The sequence below is a fragment of the Grampus griseus genome (genome assembly GCF_964374135.1).
Source record: "Grampus griseus genome assembly, chromosome: 8".
Taxonomy (NCBI): Eukaryota; Metazoa; Chordata; class Mammalia; order Artiodactyla; family Delphinidae; genus Grampus; species Grampus griseus.
The window spans coordinates 24,299,367-24,326,802 of NC_139002.1; the positions used below are offsets into that span (position 1 = coordinate 24,299,367).

Here is a 27,436-nt window from a genome sequence, read left to right on the forward strand (position 1 = left end):
TCTGCCATATACTTAGTGATTTTGGGTCTAACACTTAATTGGTTATTTCCAATTCTTACCATTACAAATGTCAGTAAGATGAACACCTTTATAGAAACTTTATTAAGATCAATTTCTGGACGTGGAATTACTGAAGCAAAAGGAAGAACTCTAAGGCTTTTGATAAGTACTACCAAATATTACCCATAAAGATGCTAACATTTATAATTCTACCTGCAGCACACATCTCCCAACTTCACTGCAACCTCAATGGCAATGATATAGCACGTTACCCTTTTCATTCATTCATATACCTTTCTATGCCCTTTCCTCCCAAATGACTGACTTTGCTATATTCTTTTCCAAATAGCTCCCCCACATTCCTGAGCAAACACAGGATACTTTTACTGGGGGTAGGCGGAGGTGAAAAGGGAGTATTTGGGAGTAGCCTCCAGCAATGCCTCTAATTCCCACACTAGAAAAAAGGAAAAGAGAAATCTATGACTCAAAACCACCTTGTCTCTTATTAGAACCTATACCAGAGAAGGTAAGAGCACAGATCTAGACTACAGGAGTCAGACTGCCTTGGTTCAAATCCTGGCTCTATGGATTTTCACACAAAATGTTTAACTGCTCAGAACACTCAAGTTTTGTCATCTGAAAACAGAGATTGAATAAACAGTCTTATACCTCATCAAAGAGATGATGTTCAGTGAGCAGCTCTAATGAAAAGCTTAGTAAGGGAAGAAAGTTAGAACAAAAACACTAAAAGAAGATTTTCATGGATTTTTCTCAGCCCTCATCATCAAGTCTCGGCCACAATGACTTAGCAAGAGCTGTCCACTTGCTAGCAACCAATGTCACAAAAATGTCAAACCAGCAGTCACGTACCTGAATTCCTCCATTCTTTGTTTGTACACAGTTCAGAAAGCACGCTTTTTTGCTTAGATAAAACCAAAAGCAAAGATATAGGCTGGAACACCTACCTGGCAGTTCTACCTGCTCTGTGAATATATGTGTTGGCATCCTCTGGACAATCAAACTGAAGAACCCAATTCACAGCTGGGAAATCTGTACAGAAGGAATATCAAGTTGAAAACACAGTTCCAAGATCTTCCTGCTGCACTATTTTTATTTTATAATATTGCTTGCCAGGGCTTTCCATCACATCAAACTGATAGATATCATCTGTGGACACTATTAAAATTAACTGCATGAACCGAGAGATAATAAACACTTCTCTTCTTTGACAAACTGAACTAAAATTAATGACAGTGTTTGAATGTGAAGATTATTTTGTATCTGACAGAGGAGACAGACTGCTTTGTGTCACACAAATAACGAAATACCCTGATAGTTAATAACCTAAAAGAACCACTTCTCATGAGCTCCCAGTGAACTATGAAACTGGTTGATAAATTTTAATGAAAATTTACTCTTCCTGCTATTTCCATCTCCATTCAAATTAATGATGTCTTTTTAAATCCCTCTCCCCATTTCCTAGCAATAATTACTTCATATTTATTTCTGGCTGCAAAAGTTTCCATTCATTCTCAGAGATCCTGGTCTCAACAACTTAAGAGAATTACCTTTAGTCATTTACAGATTTTGCCATAAGGATTTCAGATCAATGTCTATCACAGAGAAAAAAGCTAAGGGAGGGAGGGAAGGAAGGAAAAAGAAAAAGAGAAAGAAAAAGAAAAAGAAATATTTGGGAAGATAATGATACCTATGGATACCTATGAGCATAAAAACTACAACCAAGTTATACAAGCTATTCAAAAGGGTTGAATGTATTTAAATGGGCATAACCCAAGAAAAACAGAAAAAAGATATTTAGAACAATTCTCTCCCTTGGGACTTGAAGTAACCAGGTACCTCAGAAGGCAAGGATATATTTCAGGGTTGTAAAAAGGAAGATAGGTTGAAAGTAGCACTCAGATCCTCAGGTTCCCTCCAGGATCCTATACACTGGGTCTCCTGAAGAAAAGCGAAAGTCTTATTCTCGAGAAAGGCTTCAAGCCAAGGCACCAGAGAGAGTGGAAAAAAGAGGCACCAAAGCCAGAGTGAAAACAGGGGTACTGAGTGTAAGTCTGAATGCTGACTGGGAGCCCTCTATGTCTACTTCCTTGCTAGGCTTCTAGAGAGCCAGCAGCAAGCTTAATCCTTCTGCTCAAGAGGTTGAAGTATTCTTATCTGGAGAGACTGAATGTTCAAAAAGAATACACTTTGACATCCTGGTCCTCCACAAGATGACCAACTCCGTCTAAATCCCCTCGCAATGAAGGCCGTTAGTCAACAAGCCTCATCCACATACAAATCACTTCAAATAAGCTTCTTGATGCCTCACTGTTACATATAATAAAAGACTGTCAATTGCAGACAATCGAGAAAAGTCTCAAAAATGAAAAGACAGATAAAAGAGTAAAAATGAAACTCAACAGAAACAGAAACAATGTGAAGAGAACTTTAACCTAATATCGTCAGAGAGCTAAAACACTGCATCCATCAAATAAGAGTAAGAGGCTATAAAAAAGGAACTCTTGGTACTTCATTAAAATTTTAATCAGAAAAGTTGAAATATAAAATCAAGAAATCCCCCAGAAATAACAAGAAAAAGACAATGAAATGGTAACAGAAGAAACAGGAAAACTAGAGGATTGATCAAAGAGGTCAAATACTCTTCCAGAAAGAGAAAATAAGGGGGGAATGGGAAAATGTTATAAAAAAGGTATGAGAAAGGAAACAAGCTAAGTACACAAATTTCCCATTAGTAAGCAGTAATTACATACTCAAAACAAATATTGAATATTTATTTAATCAAATCACCAAAGAAGCAATTCAGAAGTATATTTCCTGCAACTGAAAGACATGAGTCCCTATTGTGTGCTGCTCAATACAGAAGGTATTCAAGTTTAAAATTTAATAGAATTAATAACTCAATCTTTCCTCATTGCACTGGACACATTTTAAGTGGTCAACTGTCACGTGTAGCTAGCAGCTATAGTATTAGACAGTGCAGACACAGAACATTTCAGTGATCAAAGAAAATTCTATTGAACACTGCTGGTCTAGATTGAAAAAATATACTGAATGCGCCTATACAACAAATGGGACCTCACACTAAGGCACATTATCATAAAATTTCAGGACTCCATAGATAAACAGAAAACACTAAGAACAGCCAGAAAAAGAAAAGGGGGCTACAAAAAACAGAATCAGAAAGGCAAAGGTCTTTTCAACATAATACTGACTACCGTAAGACAATGGAGCACTATCTGCAAAATTCTAAGAGAAAATTATTTCAACCTAGATTTCTATTCTCAATACAACTATCATTCAAGAATAGGACATTATCAGATATGCAACAATTCAAAAAATGTACCTCCCATGCACTCTTACTTCGGAAGCTATTAAAGAATGAGCTTTAGTTTAAAAAACAATAATAATAATAAATCAAGAAAGAGGAAGGGGACTTCCCTGGTGGCGCAGTGGTTAAGAATCCGCCTGCCAATGCAGGGGACAAGGGTTCAATCCCTGGTCTGAGAAGATCCCACATGCTGCGGAGCAACTAAGCCCGCGAGCCACAACTACTGAAGCCTGTGCGCCTAGAGCCTGTGCTCTGCAGATGCCACCACAGTGAGAAGCTCGTGCACTGCAACGAAAAGTAGCCCCCATTTGCCACAACTACAGAAAGACCATGTACAGCAATGAAGACCCAAATGAAAAGTCTCACGATGACAAACATGCATCAGGCTTATGGAGCAACCAGTCCAGATAAGAGCTGAAGACTTTTAAAAGGAGATCCCAAGGGAAAAAGAAACAGACTGTGTTTGAACTATTAGGAAACTAGGAATGTGACATCTGCTGGAACATCTGAGGAAAGTTAGAACAGGAAACACAAAACTAATTTTAACTCAATCATTAACTTGATATAAGAAATGTACTTAGAAATATGAAGCTAAATACCAAGAGAAATAATGGCTTCTGGAGAGTGAGGAGGGGTAGAGTACGGCTTGCTATGTCTCATAACTCATTTTTACCCATATCGCATATTATTCATTAAGAAATAAAACTGAGAAAAATTAAGACTAAAGTTTAAAAAAGATACTGGTGTACTCTAAAGAAATTCCTGGACATACTATGAGATACACTACATAAATACACTGGAACTTTATACACTGACATGGAAAGCCTTGGAAAGCAAGTCATAGACTGGTATGTATAATATTATTTTATACACTTCATAAACACATAAGATAATACTATATATTGCTCATGAATACATTCATATAATCTTTTTAAAATAAACTAGAAGAGAGATTCTTGACATTTTTTGTGCCACAGTTAAAACCTATGAACCCCTTTTCAGAATATTTTTTAAATGCATAAAGTAAAACATATAGGATTATAAGAGAAAGCAATTATAATGAAATAAACATTTTTATTGACTTTTTTATATAGCAATGTATATGCTTATTTACTAACATATTAAATAACACAACCTAGCTGTATATCTAATAACTACCATAATATCAAAATAGTACTAAGTGTAAATAATATTCCAAGATATCTACAGAAACTGTAATGTAAAATGAAAATATCTATGATTTTCAATTGATGACAAAGTTACAAGTACTACCACAACAGTTCGCTGCTTACATTTATAATTGAAGGAAATGCTAAATCTCAGTTAAAGTTTAGTAAATATGTGTAATTTTTTCCCCACCTAAGTTCACAGACACCCTGAATTCTATCACAGACAAGAAGTGAAGAGCCTTCAATTAAAAGGTTACCTACCAACTATATGACAGTAAACATGTCTATGGGAAGGAGGAGAGGTAAAATAGTGAGACTGGGAAAGGGTACAAAAAGGATTTCAACTACATCTACTAAATATTTGGTTTCTTTAACAAACTGCAAGGAAAATATGACAAAACAGTAATATCTGTTCATTGTGATATATCAATATACAGAATACATGTTATATATGCAATATAATTAATTGCTTATTTTGACCTAAACTATTTTAGGTTCAAAAATCGGGAGGGGAAGGGTGGTATCAGAGTGTAATATAAGTAGATAAAAACATAACTAAAATGTTTCAAAACAGTACATTCAAAACAGTGATGAGGAGCAGGGGGTGGGGGAGGGTAGTTGGAATGAGTTACTGTGGAGCTGAGAAAATAACCTAGAGAGCTTTAAAAATATGCATACTTAACTACTGCTGCCAGTCACATGGGAATGAACTTTATGATGACTGAGATATGCTTTAAAATACTCCCAGAGGGATGGAAGACGGGGGAGCTAAGTGGGTGGTCATGAGAAAGATAACTGCTCAAACTGGGTAATATGTATATGAGGGTACTTTAGACTCAATCTCTGTGTATGTTTAAAATTTACCATAATAATTAATGTAATAAAATTAGGTGTTTGAAGAATTCAAATTACCACTTATTTATCCTTATCTTTTGTTCTTGCCTCTAAACTAGTTATCCTCTGTAATTACTTCCATACCCCATCCCATCCCCAAAAAGCCATCAGTTGTATGATATTATAATGGCTTTTTGAAAGTTTAAACACATTAAATGTAATGATTTTAAAATAAAAATTAGAATGGTTGGAGAAAAGATGTACTTCATTGATTTTTCTTGTTAAGTAAATTATAGTATTTGTCAAAGTTTCCAATTTTCAAAGAAACAATTTTTTTTCACATCTTTAAATTTTTAATTCTCCTTTGATCCTGTAGACTCCTCGGATTCTATGATGTAATTATTATCATGAAACAATAAGAGCACAAAAGATGAAGACATTACAAAAAGTTTCACTGACATATCCTTAGTGTTAGTCATCCCAGTTATCAATTTACTTAATTTTCTTTTATAAAATAAGAAAGCCCAATTATTTGAGTCAAACTATTTGAATTACTGGAATACACCCATTTATAAGCCCATGATCACAGAACATTTTCTCAAAAGAAGTTTTCTTACCCAGCCCCCTGGCTGCAAGATCAGTAGCAAAGAGTACTGCAGCTCTCTTGCCAACAAATTCATCATAGACTTCCATTCTTCTCATCTGCTGCTGTCGACCATGCAGGGCAAGGATAGAAATGCCAGGACGTAGCCGGCAGAATACTCGGTACAGATACTGAACCTAGGCATTTACAGAAAAATGATTTTGGTAGTACTTCTGGGTAGCAGCAGGAAGTAAGCTTGCAAGATGAAAAAAAAAATGCATTACAGAGCACAGGTTCATCAATTAAAGTACAGAGCACAGAAAGGGAAATGTAGTCTAGAGCTGTGGTCTTCAAGCAAAGCTGTGGTCTTTGAACATTTTTGCTCACATTATTTCCTAAAAGAATTTTGAAAAAAATATGCCCTCCTTACACTTTTAAGTTAGTATCTGACATTTTTCCAAATTTAAGTGGTTGCAAAGAATATAATTTCTGGTATATTTAAATATATTTTAAAATAAAGACTTACCTCTTATAAATGTATCCAATTGATTCTAAATAGCACAGCAACATGATATCCACCACCAGTTATTTAAAAATAATGGGGAAGGCTACGCATGTGTGGGGCAGGACTCCTCAATTTTGCTGCGAACCTAAGACTGCTCTAAAACAAAGTCTTTAAAAAAGGAAGATTACTAACAAAATGTGAGGAACCTCTTCCTTAACAGAAAAATTTTACATCATTTCTTTTCTTCCTTGAATTCATATTTCTATTTCCTGACCTCACAGAATTTTATCTTGTTTTATGCTCGAAAGTCTCTTATTGATCACTTTATCACAATTTGTGATTTTCTACAACAAAACTATGTATATGTAAGTTTTAACTTTAATTTCCTGTAGTCGTAAAGCTGCATTAAAAGTTCTCAGACTCAGGGCTTCCCTGGTGGCGCAGTGGTTGAGAGTCCGCCTGCCGATGCAGGGGACACGGGTTCGTGCCCTGGTCCGGGAAGATCCCACATGCCGCGGAGCGGCTGGGTCCGTGAGCCATGGCCGCTGAGCCTGCGCGTCCGGAGCCTGTTGCCCCGCAACGCGAGAGGCCACAACAGTGAGAGGCCCGCGTACAGCAACAACAAAAAAAAAAAAAAAAAAAAGTTCTCAGACTCAGGTACTATTATAATTATTAGTACAGAACTGGCCGAAACAAAAAAATGTTAAAATTTGATTTAAAAAACTGTTAAACATAAAAAAATTCTATTATAAATATCTCTCTTAATACATGAGACAAGATAGAGCTGTTGCTTTAGTTTTTTCTTTAGTTTACGTACTTATAAATGAATACCACTGGTTGCTATACTGAGGCAGAGTACAGCATCATTTTATTCCTATTTCTCTAACACAGGTGTTAAGAAAATCTCTTCATGAAAATATAGAAAATGGACTGGAAGGGACCTTAACTTTTTGAACTCCTATAAAATATGTCAGAAACATGATGATAAATTACAAATAATTTTATCAGCTAATAACTCCATTAAGTCTTCATTCGCATTTTGTTGAAAGTAAAGAATGGGAAACCACCTAAATTGCAAAATGACTTGTTACTCCAAAATTAAAGTTATTCACTTTCTCAAACAATATTCTAGTGCTAGGAAGGTTCTCTGATCCTGAGACAATGCACCAGTAAGACTAGGGATAGAGGCACTCCTGCCTTTCCTTTGTAAAGTTTTTAAAAGGGCTAACATGAAAGCGGAGATGAGAAAGGAGAGCCCACAGACCAGACCACAGATGTACTCTCAGGCAACCCAATCTCAGAAAAGCGTATATGGAAATTGAAGAACTATTAAAATGGAAGATCAACCAAGAGGCTAAGAGAAAGTTAAGCACGGTTTAAACTGCACTGTAACATGATGGGTGGTGAGAAGTGGTAAAACTAATGAGAACTGTCAACAGATTGAATATGAGTTGAAGACAAGCAAGAATTAAGGATTCCGTCATTTAATGAGATGGGGAAGAGTTAGAGGGAGCAGAACTTAGGGATAGGAAATCTTAAAACTGCTTTTCCTATGTTAAATTTAGGATGCCCTTTAGACACCCAACTGGAAATATCTAGTAGTCAAGTGGATAAACAAGTTTGGGGCTCAGAAAAGAAGTCAGGGCTTAGGATGTAGATTTGGCAGTTGTTAGAATACAGATGGCATTTAAAGCCATGGAATTAAAGAGGTATAGAAAGAGTATAGCTCGAGAAAGGGCAGAGTATACTCTGCCCACTGTGAAGAGGAAAAGCAGAGTATTACAGAGTAAAAACTTTATAAACATTAACTCTTAAAATGTACAGAGATACGAAAAACATCCTTTCTTTAGAAGATATAAAATTCTAAAAATCTAAAAGAAGTCCTAAAAAATCTGAAGTCATTCTTTACATGGATAAATAATGAGGTTCTGTGCTTTCCCCCAAAAACAGACCACTACTTATCTTCCCCGTAAGCTGGAGGAAAACTCACTGCATATTTGTCATGCTAAGCTATTGCAAAAGCTATAAATCTAGAATCAACCTACTATATACCAACAACTATATGTCATCAGGAAATCTGAAATACAGTAGAAGAAAAGTGACACACAAAATCAACCAAAGTTTCTTCTCTTTAAGGGAAAAGACCACGTTTTCTTATACATCACTAAATCCGTTACTTATAAGCATATGACTAGTGTTTAAGAAATGCTGATAAACTAAATAAAGATATAAACACAACACTACAGAATGATAGAGGAAGGTGCAGTTCATTGTCACAAGGGGGTTGGGGAGTGTCAGAAAAGGACTTTCAGATACAACATTTGAGCTTAATCTTAAAGGATATTAAATATTCCTCCAGAATTAGGATGGAGGGATGCAGGGAGATCAGCATGAACAAAGATACGGAGGCATGGAAATAAATGGCATATTCAGTTCGGTATTCACGGAGGGTAAGGTAGACATGAGGTTATAAAGACCTCTAGTTAGTCTAGCCATTCAATTGTTGGTTCTACCAATATTTATTGAGGACTACTATGTTCTAAGTATTGTGCTAGGTGCTAACAATACTGAAGTAAAAACGGACAGTTTCTGCCCTTCCTTATTGAGCTTACAGTCTCATCCATGGGTTCCTTTAAAAATGAAGATGCCAAGATTTTCATTATCTACAAATCCCTCCACATTTAGCACTGTATTTATTAAAATAGATAAATAGCATTTTCAAACAGAAATTTGATATTTTAAAAGGGACAATTCAACACGAATAACTTAAGAAAAATAAACACTAGGTACCTCTTTACAACTGGAGAAAAATACAATACTTTTCTTCTTCAGGTGGCTTCTCAAAAAGGAATACAGCACACTTATTTTTTGCTGCAGCTCACAGACTATGTAGTTCTGTTCCAAAGTGGCAGGGGTGCTTATGGAAATAAGAGGGAAAATGTTAAAAATATGCCGTGTTGGTAATTTTGAAACCCAGACCAAAAAACAAATGTTAACAGTGGCATGCCTCTCAAGCAAATTTTTCAGACACACACATACATACATACCCCCAAAAACAACCTCTCTACTGTCCCTTAGGAAATGAATACAACACATGACCAAAATACATACAAAATCCCTTATAGATTATGTATCAAAAATATACATGCAAACAGGGGTCACCTCTGCAAGAGTAGGGTCAAGGATCAACTTAAGGGCATGATGGAACTTGCTGGGCAGATGGTACTGTTCTACTTCTTAGCAGGGCCTTGGGTTACAGAGACATACACATTTATCAAAACTCAGTAAATGTACTCTTAATTTGTTCGTTTGTTCGCACTGTATGTAAATCTTACATCAAAAAAGAAAATCTCTATACAAATACTGAACTCTAGTTAGTGATATGTGTACTGAAATATTTAGGGGAAGTGTACAGATATCTGAAAATTATTTTGAAATGCATCAAAAATAAGATGGGTTGATGTACAGAGGGATGCGTATAGGGTTTTCACTGCAAAATTCTTTCAATTATGCTGCATGTTTGAAATTTCTCATAATAAAAATGTTGGAGAGAAACATACATGCATTTACTCTTTGAACTAATAAAACTACTTAAAGGATTCTGTTCCAAAAAATAATCTGGTAAAAACACAAAAAGATACAGTATTATTTACAAAGAAAAAAAAAAAAAAAGATGGAAATCAACCCATATGTAGTAGAAAACTTGTGTAATGAACTATTGTACACAGTAATGTATCATGCAACTGCAAAAAAAGGAATGAGGAATATATATAGTACTATGGTATGATCTCTAGGGCATACTGTTAAGTGAAAGAAGCAAAGAAGAATAGTACATAAAATTTGGTATCATTTATCAGAGTGAAGGTATATATACATTCATGCACACACAGGCAACCCTGTGGGTGTATCTGTTTGTATAAAGAGGAAAAAAAAGAGCAACATATAGAAATATAAAGGAAACACACTGGTGTACTTCTTCTACGTATACTCTGATATACAACTCAGAAAGATTCAATCCTGATTTTTCTGGTCCTTTGTAATTTGAGAGTAAATATTCTTTTATGCCTTAAAATATTCTTGACCATAATCTCTCAGGATATATTAACCAAACCGTTAAGTTGCTAAAGGGGAAAATTCAATAATGATATTAAATAAAATTCACAATAGCATCTGCTTTTTATAGTGCTTCTGGTGAATGTGAAATTACAGAGTACTGCAGTCATTATCATATAACCTCCAGTTTTGTAAATTATGTTGCTAAATACCTGTCTTTCAATATGTTTTCTGATAGTCACATTTTTTTACAAATGATGGAACTGCTTTCTAGAATCATTTATGAAATAAACAGTTTTTGCATTCATTTTTTTCTAACTAACTCCATGATCTACAGATAATGACCAACTATTATCTACAGAAACTGGGAACAGGGATAATATGTACAATTAATTTACACTTTAGAGACCACCTAATGATTGAAAAATTAGTGTCAGGTAAAGATAAAAACAGGCAGAAAGGAAAGAGCAAAGAGAACAATGAATAAAATCAAAAGATCTAGACAGTCTTTAGATTATCAAATTAATTGTACCAAGAATTTCAAGAGCTGTCTCGACACAAACTTACAAACAAAAACTAGTGTCTACTAAATGGTAAGCCAAGGAGGAAACTGTACCTCAAATATCTCTTGCTATCCCATTCCTAAGGAGTTCTTGATAACCAAAGCTACCAGAACTCAGATTCTCCAAAGTTTATCCACTAGGATCACCTGGAAGCATAGAATCTAGCCTCTTCTCAGGCTTTTTTTAATCCTAGACATCTATTGGTTGAACAAGGTCAAGGTGGGCCTCAATGTCCATATCCCCTGTATTTAAAGACTTTCCAAGAAACCCAATTTGTTTTCCCAATATATTTCTTTTTAGACTAACATTTCACAGCAAGAAATGAAAGTTAAGATAGAGATGATGGTAGAGGTGAGTCCATATTGAGATCTTCAATACAGATTCAATTTAAATTCACTGGAAAACATTTCTGGAAGTCAAGTATGTCCACAGTCTGCATGTATGTGCGTATGATTCATACTAAACATATATACACTTCCAGCAGTCATAATATCAAAATACACTTTAAAACATATTTCCCCCAACCCATTTACACCTCTCTCTCTCTCTCTCTCTCTCACACACACACACACACACACACACACACACGCACACACCTTTTACTGTCACATAGACACACACACCTTACTTTCCAGTTTTAGTGAGACCAACACAAAACATTGCTGCAATGTTTTAAACAGAAAGGTATTTTGCTAAATATTAATGCAGTTGATAAAATGTGTTCCATAGCACATTAGTCCCGCATAATACAGCTAAAAAGAATGATTCTGTACCAAAATAATTTCAGTAAATGCAGAAAGCTTTATTCATCTCCCACTGCTTTGAAGAATCACAATGTCCAAGAAAATATTAAAGGTTCTGAGAAGTCTTGAAGAACACTGCTTTACCTTAACTCAACATTTGCTATTTATCTATCTAGGTATGCATTTCCCCACCTCACCCCTATTTTATGGGGGAATTTGTTCATTTTGGAAAATATTGCATTAGAGTAGTCACACATTTTGGAAAATATTGCATTAGAGTAGTCACACATTTAAAGATGCATAGAGAATTTAAATAATTTTTACCAATATACTTTCTATGCTTTGCATATTTAGTCAACAATATAAAATAATGTTTTCTTTCCTAGAAAAGTAGTATTAATTTGAAATGTCAAATTCTTAATCTAAAAAGAGAGAACACTGATTGTGATTGAATCAAATATGGTTTCAAATAGTACATACCTGTATTTTGCTTTTTCATGAACCCAAACATACTCAGGGTTTTTCAAACTCAAGCGTGCAAGGTCCTTTACAGATTTGGTTTGTGTAGCTGAGAAAAGCAAAGTCTGACGTTTCTTGGGAAGGTTTTCAATAATAGCATTCATGGTATCAGCAAAGCCCATATCCAAGATTCTATCTGCTTCATCAAGAACTAAAAAGAGAGATGCAAGTTGAACAATATTTAAGATACACGTTAGGCTAAATGCAATATGGTATTCTGCACTGGATTCTAGAACAGAAAAAGGAAATTCGTGGAAAAACTGGTAAAATCGAAAAAAAGTCTGTATATTAAATACATATGCCAATGTTAATCACTTAGTTTTGGCAAAGGTACCAAAGTTATATAAGATGTTACACAGGGGGAAAATGAGGGACGGAAGGATATAGAGGAACGTTCTGAACTATCACTGCAACTTTTCTATAAATCTAGAATTATTCCGAAGTTGATTTTAAAAAATACACATTAGGTAACATCATAAGTAGATGTACCTTAAAAGATAACTCTTAGCAGTGTCAAATACTGAGGTGTCTAATTTCATACAGAAAAGAGGGCTTATCTCTTTCTATTTTGATTTAAAAATGGTCTCAGTGAAAACAGTAATTCAAAAAGTTACATGAAGCAGAAACTAACACACCATTGTAAAGCAATTATACTCCAATAAAGATGTTAAAAAAAAAAAAAGTTACATGTACCACAATGTTCACTGCAGCACTACTGACAATAGCCAGGACATGGAAGCAACCTAAATGCCCATCAACAAATGAATGGATAAAGATGTGGCACATATATACAATGGAATATTACTCATCCATAAAAAGGAATGAAATTGAGTTATTTGTAATGAGGTAGATGGACTTAGAGTCTGTCATACAGAGTGAAGTAAGTCAGAAAAAGAAAAACAAATACCCTATGCTAACACACACATACGGAATCTTAAAAAACAGTACTGATGAACCTAGTGGCAGGGCAAGAATAAAGGTGGAAATGTAGAGAACGAACTTGAGAACACAGGGCAGGGGAAGGGGAAACTGGGACAAAGTGAGAGAGTAGCATTAAAAATATATACACTACCAAATGTAAAATGGATGCCTAGTGGGAAACTGCTGCATAGCACAGGGAGATCAGCTTGATGCTTTGTGACGACCTAGAGGGGTGGGATAGGGAGGGTGGGAGGGAGGCTCAAGAGACAGAGGATATGGGGATATATGTATACATGTAGCTGATTCACTTTGTTATACAGCAGAAACTAACACAACATTATAAAGCAATTATACTCCAATAAAGATATTAAAAAAAAAAGTCTGAGTTGTACTCTCTGGATTTAGAACCATATGCCAAAAAATTGCTTCAAGTTATTTCTCAGATTTTTAGTCACAATATTTATTCAATAAAATATTTCTATCATTAAAATTTATGAGCGCTCACTCCTAAGCCTGAGATTTTTTTCATTAGAGATATATTAGACTCACCTAACATCTGGAGATTGGTAGCATGAAAACATATCGTTTCATCCATGTGTTGAAGAAGCCGACCCGGTGTGCAAACAAGTATATTTATGTTATTGATCCTCTCAGCTTCGTGTTTCAGATCCTGAAAACAGTTGTTTCTTTTGATTACACAGACCCATCACTGAGCAGCCTGTGTAGCAGAACTATACAAGCCATCTGCATGTGGCATTTCATCATAGCAATGTAAATACTCTAGAAGTAAATGTAATTTCTCCCTTCTATTTTTATAGCACATCCAAATTTCTGGGCTAAAAAAAAAGTCCTTAGTGAACACCTAAGGAGTTCAGAGCTCCTCTAGATTCTTAATCATATCTGGGATTTTGAAGCCAAGAAAAATATATGACTGCTCCAAGTCTTTATTTCCTCCTGTGTCTGCCAGAACCCACTTAAAAACTAGAATTATACCCATTCTTTTAAGTCAGAACCCAGGGGCACTGAACAGGCTCTCTGACACCACTCACTGCACTTCATGGACTGAAAACAAGAGCTGACTTCTCCACATTCTAGAATATCTCTCCTCGAAACAAGAGCCACAGAATGTTAGTTGTTAGAGCTGGGTGATAGGTACATGAGTATGTGAGGGCTTGTGATACTCTTCCTTTTTTGTGCATATTTGCATATAAATTCAAGAATTCCTCACAATCTAGAAGAGACTCTAGCCAAGACAAGTAGTCCAGGTAAACCAGAAGAAAGAGAAGTGGAGCAGCAGGCTTTACTATAACCTAAAATAAACACTCCTCAAAACTACGTTCTACCTTCCTTTCTTCTGCTGCTGACCCAGCAATGTTCTGAATTATTCAACCTCCTAGATACTTTATTGAAAGGAACTAGTCTACATACTGAAATGTACCTTTTCCAATGAATATTAACAAATAGATTTACAGGCTAATTAGAATTAATTAGTCTCAGAGAATCTGATCAATCCAGATACCCTGACAAAGCAGACTTTCTGGACCTGCAAAACTGACAAACATATTCTGGATGATAGTGACCACACCAGGATGCTGCCACCTCCTGTCTAAGGGGCCAGCCTCTGTTTAGATGATATCTCTACCTCTTCCCGGTCAACTGCCACAGTGCTTCAACATAAATAAGTTACAGAAGGAAAGAAAGAAAGACAAGGACAAAAAGACAAACCTTTCCGCCAATGATGAGGCCAGCTGAAAAGTCATGATTCTTCCCTACTTTTCGGAGAACCTCAAAGGTCTGATAGGCCAGTTCTCTTGTAGGTGATATAATCAGAGCCCCCAGCCCATCTGCTGAGGTCCACTGCAGACGATACAAGCCTTCCAGCACCTCAAAAAAGAACAAATTCACGTTCAATAAGTCCTTTAGAGAGGCAACTTTTTGACTCCTGAGTTAACCTTGCCCCCCCAAATCAAAGGCACCTTCCAAGCAGAAAGTATACCTGTCATGAGTCTTAATCAGAAAGAAGAAACTGTTTGCTTTGTTTTTTCTTTTTCTTCTATGCACCAGAAGCATCCTCCCCCAATCATAGAGGAAAAGAAGCCCCATGGCAGTGCAGATGCTACCAGAGACATGCCATGAGGAGATGACAATCAATGAAAGGTCTGTATAGCCCACAGTCCATTAAAACAGATTTCAGAAAAATATTTGTCACAATTTTCTGAACAGAAACCACATTAAAATAAACTCTGTGTAACTGCCGTAGTTATACAGTGACTGAATTTTCTAGTTGTAGAAAGATGTTGTTATAAAAAATAGAATTTAAGAGAAAAATGTTTTTTTAACACTTGGAACAAAAAATCAAATGTGATTTTTCTGAGCTGATTATTTAGCAGGAATTAAAAATTACGAGACCAACTGCATAACAGATATAAGTGAATTCCTAAGAGGCTCTATTGTTCTACTGCTATAAAAGATAGATATCAATGTCCTGGAAAATTCTCAATGAATGACCCAATTTCCTTAAAGTGAGCAATTTTAGCTTTATCCTAAACAGGTGGCAAGTATAAATGCGATTGGCAGGTTTGCAAGGGTGAGTACAGAAAGCCTTCCCTGCCATGCCACCGGGCTCATTGCAGAGAAGAACCATTCTGACCTGCCACCCTGGAACCTGCCACCCCCACATCCTTCAGGAATTCAGGCTTGTCGGCACACGATAATTCATTCATTCAGTAAGTTATTGAGTGCCCATCCTGTGCAAGGTGCTGTGCTAGGACATGGGGGATACAGTAGAGAACAAGACAGATGTGGCACCAGTCTGATAAAGCTTGCATTCTAGCCAGGGAAACCCAACATGAAACAACTCTTCACGTAGTTATTTCTATCTAGGCACAGAATGTTTTAAAATCATATAACAAAGGATCTGACCCAACATGAAAAAACTACTTACTGGAACAAGGAAAGCCAAAGTCTTGCCAGATCCAGTTTTGGCAGCTCCAAGGACATCTTTACCTCGCAATGCCAACCCAATGGTCTGCTTCTGTATCTCAGTTACCAAACGGTACTGCGCTTCTTGCAAACCTGCCAGTATGGACAGGAAGAAAATGACACTTTAGAGCATCCCTGTAGAACAGTACTATGGGCTGAATTGGGCACCCCCTCAATCGCAGAATTCATATGTTGAACCCCTAATCCCCAGTACTTAGAATGTGACTGTATTCAGACACAGGTGATTAAAGAGGTGATTAAGTTAAAATGAGTCCATTAGGGTGGGCCCAAATCCAATCTGACTGATGTCTTTATAAGAAGGGAAAATTTGGACACAAAAACCACTAGGGTGAGTACACAGAGGGACAACTACTTTGAGAGGCAGCAGAGGGCAACCATCTGTAAGCCAAGGAGAGAGGCCTGGAACATATCCTTCCATCATGGCCCTCAGAGGAAACCACCCCTGCCAGCACCTTGATCTTAGACTTCTGACCTCCAGAACAATGAGAAAATAAATTTCTGTTGTTTAAGCCACCTAGTCTGTGTTATTTTGTTCTGGTGGCACTAGCAAATCAATACAAAAGGTGACACATTTTTGTTTATTCTCTTGCTTATTTTAAACATTTTAATTATTCAGAGGCCCTGGCACCTTGGTTTTTTACTACTGTTTTTTAACCAGTCCAGAAAGAATGAGAATGACAAATTGGTAAAACTTAAATAAATTAATAATGTTTCTTGTTATAGGTTTTCATGATATCAAAATAAGATTTTTTTAAATTTTATTTTATTTTTTTATATAGCATGATTTTTTTTGTTTTAGTTTTTGTTTTGCAGTACACGGGCCTCTCACTGTTGTGGCCTCTCCCATTGTGGAGCACAGGCTCCGGACACGCAGGCTCAGCGGCCATGGTTCACGGGCCCAGCCACTCCACGGCACGTGGGATCCTCCTGGACCGGGGCACGAACCTGTGTCCCCTGCATCCGCAGGCAGACCCTCAACCACTGCGCCACCAGAGAAGCCCGCATGTTCTTATTAGTTATCTATGTGATACATATTAGTGTATATATGTCAATCCCAATCTCCCAATTCATCCCACCACTACCACCACCACCACCCCCCGCTTTCCCCCGCTTGGTGTCCATACGTTTGTTCTCTACATCTGTGTCTCTATTTCTGCCTTGCAAACTGGTTCGTCTGTACCATTTTTCTAGGTTCCACATATATGTGTTAATATATGATATTTGTTTTTCTCTTTCTGACTTACTTCACTCCGTATGACAGTCTCTAGGTCCATCCATGTCTCTACCAATGACCCACTTTCTTTCCTTTTTATGGCTGAGTAATATACCATTGTATATATGAACCACATCTTTATCCGTTCGTCTGTCAATGGGCATTCAGGTTGTTTCCATGACCTGGCTATTGTAAATAGTGCTGCAGTGAACACTGGGGTGCATGTGTCTTTTTTTTTTTTTTTTTTTTTGCGGTAAGTGGGCCTCTCACTGTTGTGGCCTCTCCCGTTGCGGAGCACAGGCTCCGGACACGCAGGCTCAGCGGCCATGGCTCACGGGCCTAGCCGCTCCACAGCATGTGGGATCTTCCTGGACCGGGGCATGAACCCGTGTCCCCTGCATCGGCAGGCAGACTCTCAACCACTGCGCCACCAGGGAAGCCCCTGCATGTGTCTTTTTGAATTATGGTTTTCTCTGGGTATGTGCCCAGTAGTGGTACTGCTAAGTCATATGGTAATTCCATTTTTAGTTTCTTAGAGAACCTCCATACTGTTCTCTATAGTGGCTGTATCAATTTACATTCCACCAACAGTGAAAGAGGGTTCCCTTTTCTCCACACCCTCTCACATTTGTTGTTTGTAGATTTTCTGATGATGCCCGTTCTAACCGGTGTGAAGTGATACCTCACTGTAGTTTTGATTTGCATTTCTCTAATAATTAGTGATGTTGAGCAGCTTTTCATGTGCCCCTTGGCCATCTGTATGTCTTCTTTGGAGAAATGTCTATTTAGGTTTTCTGCCCATATTTTGACTGGGTTGTTTGTTTTTTTAATATTGAGCTGCCTGAGCTGTTTATATATTTTGGAGATTAATCCTTTGTCCGTTGATTCATTTTCAGATATTTTCTCCCATTCTGAGGGTTGTCTTTTCGTCTTGTTTATAGTTTCCTTTGCTGTGCAAAACCTTTTAAATTTCATTAAGTCCAACAAAATAAGACTTTTTTCAGGTTAAACTTTCTCTAAACATTTTTCCATTTAAAAAAACCATCAAGAAATCCAACAATATGTCCCAAGATCACCATGAACCTACCTTTCAGTGTTTTTTTGGACAAGGGGAAATCTGAAAATCTTGTAATTTCATTTACATTTATCTGAAAAGTAAAAGGGGACTATGTGAGATAAGGCAAAATAACATACTGCATAATTCATTTATTTTACAACAAAACTAATTTTTGTCTACATTGTGCTGCCTAGCGCATCCTTGGTACTGCGGTATTGAATTCAATCATCACTTCTAAGTAAAAACTATCATTCCTTCTGAAAAGAAATATGCCTTGAAGAAGCTATCATCAAAAATATAACTCTGTAACCATTTCAACTGGTTAAAAAAAAAACTTCATTCACTCAACACACACACACACACACACACACACACACACACACACACACACCTATCTTCAATATCTTCGAACACCTCTAAAATGTTAACAATACAATAAGTCATCATCACATCAATTTTAGGAAGAAAATTTCCCTTCATCCCATCCTTCAAAGAATATCAGTCTAGGAAGTCAAGGGCAAAATGACTATAAACCACAGACCACGATGAGAAAACTTCTCTTTACATACTTTGGAGACTAACTTGAAGTTAGGTGCAGAAATATATCTTGCTAGCACAAACCTTTCAAACGCAACCTGACAACTACTCATTTGGGGGTATACTGGAGGAGGGGTATTATTTAACAATAACCAGGGAAAGTGTCTCTGTCATGATCTGAAGTCACAAAAAGTAACATTTTGCCCTTTAACTTTACATTACCTAAATGTTCATCACTGATGTTCTTCATTAGCATAAACCCAATTTTCTGAATTTCATTTCGGATGCTCAGGAGAATTATTTTATCATAGATGCTGAAAGTAGGAACTACTCAGATCTGGGAATGTGCTGTCAAATTATTCATGATTCACAAAAGGGGAAAGCTGCATTTGTAAGGTTCATTTATTAAAATTACACTCCAGGCAGTAAAGGGATGACAGCTTGTATTTCATTTTAGTCTATAGATTCTTAATGTAGTCCAGACAGGGTTATTCTCTGGCCTCAAATGATGAAAACATAATTATTAAAACATTGCCTTAATCCCTACAACTCATTCCAGATAACACTGGAGAGGAGGCAGAATCAGTGTACGAACAGTAGAAGGAGAAAATTTTATTCAAATAATATCCTGTCCTATCAAGGAACCTAAATTAGGAGGTAAGTAATCTCCCAAACCAGACAATAAAATCAGGTGCGGTCCACCCTGCACTTGTGGTATTAATCAGCTAAAAATCTGTTTTCACAGCAAGTAGAATGCTTACAGGAGCTAGAGGGGCAACACACTCTTTAATCCCCATCATAGATACAGCCCACAGGCAAAGTGGGCTACTCAGACAAAGGACTGCATATCTTTCTAAAGTCTATCAACCTCCTAAAGGGAAAGTCTGGAAGAAACAAACTATTCCAGTACTCTACCAACCATTACAACATAAAACTGCACACCATACGCTTAGAAAGAGGTCACCAAAGAAACAAAAAGGACATTTTTTACTCCACTGATGTCTAGAACAAGGGTCAGCAGACTATGGCCCACAAGCCCAATCTTTTCTTCCCTGTTTTTGTAAATACAGTTTTACTGGAGCACAACTACAACCATTCATTTACATACTGTCTATGTAGTTGTGCCAGAGACCATCTGGCCCACAAAACTTAATATTCACTATCTTAATATTCACAGAAAAATTCTGCCAACCATGTTCTAGAAGACTGTCAATTATAGTCCAAGGAACACTAGGAAGCCACAGCAGAAGATGGCTATGGTTCCTACAAAAAAAATAAAACTCTCTTTCCCCTTCCCTTCATCCTTTTCTTTTCTTAGAAAAAAAATCACTCTTAGAAAAATCATAACATCTCTATCAATCAAAACCTCTAAAAATCTGTATCATCATTCTTCTGAAATCAAAGAACAGATCTTTCAGTGACGGGACTTATTAAGAACGTCCCAGCATTGGTGGAAAAGTTAGAGGGGGCAGAGGAAAGGAGAACAGGGTGGATATTACTTAACCACTCTTATACTTCTTCCAACTGTCTTTTTTTCACAAATGTGAATGATGCTTTTAACATCCCGAAGCAGGGAGGAAAAAGTATTTAAAACTTCCTAGAATGCTCCACCTATTGCAATCAAGAGAAGAAAAGCAATCTACTTCAAATTACACCAGACCAAATTCTGATTAAGGAAAAAACAAAATCAGATTAGAAAGCAGAGTTCCTATATAGCATAGCTGATTACAATAAAAAATCTAAATGAATCCTAGGTGAGGAGAGCTTGAGTCATTCAGCAAGTGAAAACCATTACTAAACAAATAGTTCAACATTTCTCCATAAGCTTCAATCCCCAGCTCTCCATCAGCCCCTCTAGAACACACACCCTACACAGTGGCCTTAGAAATAAGCCACCCAGAGTTCCCACTTCGGGAAGAGAGCTGACTGATAAATGCCAGCTGTCACCGCTCTAGAGCCACCACTGAAAAAGCCATGCCTGCCTGGCCTGCACCCAGTCAATGACCAAGCACAGCAGCAGTACCCATTCCCACAGGACAGGGGATTCCTCTATGCGCAACTTTGGTTTGAGGACATCCTGTCAGCTTTCTGAAAACAGTGCTGCAGCCTACGCGCCTCCTACCCCCTCCTCCTGTCCTCTTTCCTTTCCCTCCCTATTCCTGTTCCCTCTCCTTTACCTTTACAGACACTTTCCCCCAATAAATTCCAATTCACTTAACCCCATCTTGGCATCTGCCTCTCAGAGGACCCAAGATCTAGACTATACCAACAGTCTAGCCTCCAGACCCTTTACAGTTTGGATATATTCTCTAATTGTCCCCTGAAACTCACCATTGCTTCTAGATAAAGCTTTTAAAGACAGCCTCTATATAAGTCTCCTACTGTTGCTGTAACAAATTACCAAGAACAGTGGCTTAAACCAATATAAATTTATTACTTACAATTCTGGAAGTCAGAAGTCCAAAACCAGTCTTACTCAACTAAAATCAAGGAGTTGGCAGGGCTGCATTCTTTTGGGTAACTTTAGGAGAGAATCCATTTCCTTGCTTTTTCCAGCTTCTAGAGGCTGCTCACATTCCTTGGCTTATGGCCCCCTCCCATCTTCAAAGCCAGCCAGCATGGACAGTCAAGTCTCTCACTTCACAGTGCTCTGACACTGACTCTTCTGCCTCCCTCCTCCACACTTAAGGGCCACTGGATGATTACACTGAGTCCACTTGGATAATCCAGATCAACCAACATATTTTAAAGTCAGCTGATTAGCAACCTGAATTACCCCTTGCCATGTAACTTATTCACAGGTCTGAGGATTAGGATGCTGACGTCTTTAGGAGGTCATTATTCTACCTACTACAGCCTCCAAAGCCATTCAGTCTACTTTCAATCCTCTTCTTCAACCTCATCTGAAGCCAATTTTGGAACACATATCACACTCCAAGGAGTATGTCCCCCTCAAAGAACACCATGTATTTTCACATCTTTTTGTATCTCCTCCTGTTGCTCCCTCCACCTACAATGTCCTTGCCAATCCTTTCCACCTGGAGAACACATCATTCAAGAACTGGCTCCACTCATGGCTACCACAAACTGCTGTACAGTTCATGTCCTACCCAAAGGCATCTGGTAAGGCTGAGGTGTGGGTGCTGAAATCCAGCCCACTTTCAGCTCCACCAGCCAGGCCTGAGGCTGCAACCACCAGGAAGAAGGGTAGCGTGCCCAGAGGAAAAACCTTTCTCTAAGTCATCTGGCCAGAAAGGGCTCTGCACATAATAACTCAACCTTTTTCCCCGATTACACCATCCTTTAACTCCAGAGCACTGCACATACTTACTAGCATTACATCTGTCAAAATGTATCAACCCCATCCCACCTCCCTTGAGATACAGACAGGTATTTTTTTTCCACCTACTTTTACCTAAGCCTCAACAACAACCTGTCAAAATGTTCCAAAATGTCTCTGAATCAAATTGTTCAGTATTTCACCAGTGAGGCTACTGAGCACCACCTGTGTACTGTCCACTGTAATAAAACTTCTATGCACAAATTCTACCATCTGAGAGCCATATGGTAGGGTCTGCCCCTTTTTACATACAATCTTCTCTGGTTGTATTCTAGTATTGCTAGCCATGGCAACTGATTCCATGCTGCATTTATTTCTTAAGAAAATATTTCTAAAACTTAAAAAAAAAAAACAGAACAATACTTAGCAGGAAAAAAAATGTTTCTTCAACTTAGTGAAAAGATTGGGATTTAAACATTTGTGCAACACAGTAAAGCATGGTGGTCTGGAGCCCTGGCATCAGACCTATACCCGCTGGATTAGAACTTTTCCCCTTACTATCAATAGCATTTTCACTTCCTGTTTAATGTAGTGCAAATTATTTAGCCTTGCTGTGTCTTAAAGTTTCCTCACTTATATAATGGGGACTATCTCATAGGGTTGTTTGTTTTGAGAATATGGCAAATCAACATGTATAAAAACTTGATAAATGTTAATAATTATTATTAAAACAAGAGATCAAAAAGAACGGACCCACGTTACCGAGCAGAATAAAGCCACCTGGAAAAGGTCAGTGTGCACCAAACATCTAAACACTAAAGGTCTTCTCAAGGACAAGCACTGTGGGACCCATCTTTGGGGAGAGCAAAGCAGGTATATCATCAATGACCTAGTGGTAGAGTTGACAAAGAAGTTAAAGCCAGTCATCACAGCCTGCTGATGACTGCTATAATAAAGGCATATACAAAATGCTACGGACACACAGCAGCCCTAACCCTACCTGGGGAGGTCAGGAAGAGAAGCTGGAGGTAAATCTTGGAGGATGAGTAGGTGTCCCTAGGGTTGGGGAAATGGGACTGCTCACTGCAAGCAGTGGAAACATCAAGTACCAGGACAAGAAGCATCAAGGAGCATGGCCAATTCACAAAAGTGCAGGTTGTTCTTTCATGTGTGCCTACCACATACCACTTGGTTTATATACATCACCTCATCTTAGCCTTACAACACTCTGGGTGGTTAATAATCTCTGTTGAATAAAGAAACTGAGACACAGGGACATAAAGAAATTCGGCGAGTCAACACCTGAACTGAGTGAGATTTAAACCAGGTCTGCCTGACCACAAATAACTTACTCTTTCACTGGACTAGAACACGCTGACACATTGAAGTGTTTGACCACTTTCCTGAAAATAACTGTGAGCCAAGGAAGGGTTTTAATCAGGAGTAAAACAATTGGATCTCATCTTGGAAATAAACATTCTAGCAAATATGGAAGACAGATTAGAAGGCAGTAAGGCCTAAGGGACAAATTCCACCACCTGTTTTAGTAACTGAAGTTTTGCTATGCCCATTTAAGTATTTCCATGGCAAGCTTTTGTGTTACAATGGCAGAGTTGAGTAGTTCCACCCTTACAACCTGCAAAGCTAAAACCATTTACTGTCCTGTCCTTTACAGGAAAAGTCTGCTGACCCATGTTACAAGCAATAGCTACTGTAGTAACCCAGGCAAGAGATGATGGAGCCTGAACTAAGGCATGGCACTGGCGATGGAGAAGCATTTGAGAAATTTAAGAAGCAGAGTTAATCACCACTGTGACTAACTGAATGTAAGAGTGGTAAGACGGAGGCCTCTAGGATTACTCCTAGGTTTCTAGCTCATCAGTCTGCTTAAGTGGTGGGGCTAGGATGGGGTAGCCTAAATAATGGTCCCTAAATATGCCCATATCCTAATCTCCGGAACTGTGGATATTATCTTACATGACGAAAGAGACTTTGCACAGTAACTAACGATCTTGAGATGGGGAGATTATCCTCAATTATTTGAGTAAACCCTAAATGTGATCAAAAGTACCCTTACAAAAAAAGGATACAGGTAGATTTGACATAGAACAGGAGAAGGCAGTGTGTCCATGGAGGCAGAGACTGGAGTAATGCAGCCACAGGCCAATGAATGCATCCACCAGAAGCTAGAAGCAGCAAGAAACAGAATTTCCCCTAGAGCCTCTAGAGGGAGTGTGTCCCCACTGACACCTTGATTTCAGTCCAGTGAAACTGATTTCAGACTTCTGGCTTCCAGAACTGTAAGAGAATAAATTCCTGTTGTTTTTAGACAACAAATTTGTGGTAATTTGCCATGGTGGCAATACGGAAATAATACACAGGATTGTGAATTTAGAAGAAAAAGATAATGAACTCAGTTTTAGATCTGCAGCATTTAAGGTATCCTATGACACAAATAAAGACATCCAGCACAGTCAGAAAAAAAAAAAAAGGATATGAACTCAGAAGAGCTCTGGGTAGAATGCAAGAAGGAAGAGTCACAAGAATAAACCTTGGGATTACACAAGAGAAGAGAACAGAGTGAGAAGAAGCAAGGGATGAGGCTCTCCTCCTGAAGTAATTCCAGTCAGATGAAGAAGGGCCCAAAATGCAATCTGACAGTAATTTACCTTACAGTGGCTTCTTGAGGTGCTGTGTATACAGCAGCAGTAATAATGTAACAGGTTATATATGGAATATTTATGCATCAGGCATTGTGCAGAATACTTTATATGCATTCTTACTAACTGCCCATTAACTTATAAGGTAGATATTATTATGCCTTTTAAAGACAAGAGAAGCAAAGTAACTTGCCCAAAGTCACTCATCGGGCAACCAAAAGCCAGAATCAAATCATCATCTTAACTTAAAAGCCCAAAACAAACTCTAAGCTCCATCTAACCTTACTTTTGATCTAATAGTTGTTTAAAGAAAAGCTATACCAGCATGACACATGATGACTTTAATTCCAGATATATTCCATATGTTAAATCCCCGATTACACTGCACTAGAAGGGGGCAATCACTGAAAGGCTACGTGAGGTGGGTGAAGGCCAACAGACGTGGAATTTAGGAGGAAGGAAAAGAAGGGGTAGCGGCAGCCCCAAGAAGCGTGAGCTGGGAAGAGATCTAGAAGTCAAAATGATAACTACAGAGGCTTCCCTGGTGGCGCAGTGGTTGAGAGTCCGCCTGCCGATGCAGGGGACACGGGTTCGTGCCCCGGTCCGGGAAGATCCAACATGCCGCGGAGCGGCTAGGCCCGTGAGCCATGGCTGCTGAGCCTGCGCGTCCGGAGCCTGTGCTCCGCAATGGGAGAGGCCTCAACAGTGAGAGGCCCGCATAACGCAAAAAATAAAAAAAAAAGAAAAAAGAAAATGATAACTACAGGATAACTACTACATTCATCTGGGAACATCAGCTACATTGTGGGATGGCAGGTACCAGAAACAGACCATGAGTCCAGCTTTTCTATAGCAATTATTGGATGGGGACATGAAACAAGTAGAAAAAATAAGCATAGGAAGGATGGTGATGAGAGATGCAAGACTAGCATAACGATTAAAAAGCAAAGGCTTTGGAATCATAAAGACATGAGTCTAGGTTCCAGACAAGTTTCTTACCCTCTTGGAGCCTCAATGTTCTCATCTGTAAAATGGAAATAAGACCCAATGCCTCAGATCAAGTCAAATAATTAATGGGAAGCACATGGTGAGTGGCTTAAAATGTGTCATTATTTACCATTACTGTTGTTAGTATTATGAATATTTCTAATACCTATTATAGCAATTAATCTCCCTATGCTTAAGTACCACTGCATTTCCATCATTTTATCAAGACAAGTGTGGTGAGCAGAAGAGCGGCCTGGACGGTCAGGAGGCCTGGGTTGTGGCACCCAGCAGCCCACCTGTGGCCTCAACAGGGCCCCGGGTGGCACCTCTCACCCCACTCCCTTCTCCGGAACTAACGGCTTGCTCCCCAGGCAGGGTACCAGTGACAGGTCGGCCCCCTCGTCTGTGCAGCCCAGCGCGGCAGGGACATGTAGCCCCGCAGCCGGCCCGCGCCCCCTCCCCGGCGCCGGCCTCACCTTCTCAAAGTTCTGCATGAGGCGGCTGATAACCTCGCGCTCGACCTGCCACTCGGGCTTCTTCAGCTGCTTCCTCAACTGTTTTTTTTGGCTCTGCTTGTGGCTGTGTTTCTTCTTCCAACGATTGAAGCTCCGCACCGGGTCGGGCCGAGCTCCTGGACCCTGAGAGGCGGAAGTTTTACCCATCGCGGCGGTGGCGACAGCGCACACGGTGCCCAAACACGAGATCAGGCCAGGAGGACGTACGGCACTAAGACGACGAGGAACCAGCGTGGGGAAAGAGGACGACTACGCATACGCGAAACCACAAGCCCGCCCCCGGGCTTTCGAAACGTGGGCATGCGCGGTGTTCACAGCTAGAAAAAAGTGGGCGGTGATTGGCGACTCGGAATCCACAGAGCGGAGCGGAGCAGGCTCGGGGAAAACGGAAACCGGGCAATCTGAGGAAGAGGGCGGGGCTGAGTGGTTCCTAAAGCACGCCGGCGCTTTAAATACACGCATGCGTGCTAGTTGCTGTTACTATGGTGAGGTCGTACAACTTAATACTTAAAGGCCGTAACTTTGCTCTGGGTTTTCCTCCGCGAACCGGGCGCTAACACCACTGCGCGCCCCTCCACCCCCTGCCACACACACACACAGACACACACCGCCCCACCCCCCGCCACACACACATATACACACACCCATCTGTGAATTATAATTGTGATCCTCGTTTTGCATGTTTCAGCCCAGGGAGCCGAATGGTTTGCCCCAAAATCAAACAGCTAGTTAACAACTTCTGATTTCTGTCCACTGCAGGGTAACTCCGTAGGAATAAAAATGAATATTCTGTATTCTTCTTATGTCCTTCTGTGTTTTCCCCTTTTTCTAGCCCGTCAGACTGTAGCTGCAGCAGTAGGGAACTGGAGCAGGGTCAAATTGAATTGCCTTAAAAGGCTATCATGAAGACAAAATAAGTAAAAATAAAGAATTAAAAGAAAAGTT

General features: G+C 38.7%; 1 protein-coding gene across 1 annotated transcript in view; it reads right to left on the reverse strand.

Annotated features, from left to right (window-relative positions):
* The window catches only part of DDX10 (DEAD-box helicase 10), a 292,509-nt gene extending 265,803 nt beyond the window's left edge, over positions 1–26,706 (reverse strand). Inside the window, exons 1-9 of the mRNA XM_082660858.1 lie at positions 26,453–26,706; positions 18,543–18,603; positions 16,184–16,314; positions 14,965–15,123; positions 13,789–13,909; positions 12,280–12,469; positions 9,231–9,357; positions 5,970–6,132; positions 966–1,050 (exon numbers count right to left, since the gene is read on the reverse strand). Coding sequence (XP_082516984.1) covers positions 966–1,050; positions 5,970–6,132; positions 9,231–9,357; positions 12,280–12,469; positions 13,789–13,909; positions 14,965–15,123; positions 16,184–16,314; positions 18,543–18,603; positions 26,453–26,638 — 1,223 coding nt within the window. The 5' untranslated portion in view covers positions 26,639–26,706. The remainder of the gene's footprint in view (positions 1–965; positions 1,051–5,969; positions 6,133–9,230; positions 9,358–12,279; positions 12,470–13,788; positions 13,910–14,964; positions 15,124–16,183; positions 16,315–18,542; positions 18,604–26,452) is intronic.
* Positions 26,707–27,436: the final 730 nt, after the last annotated feature.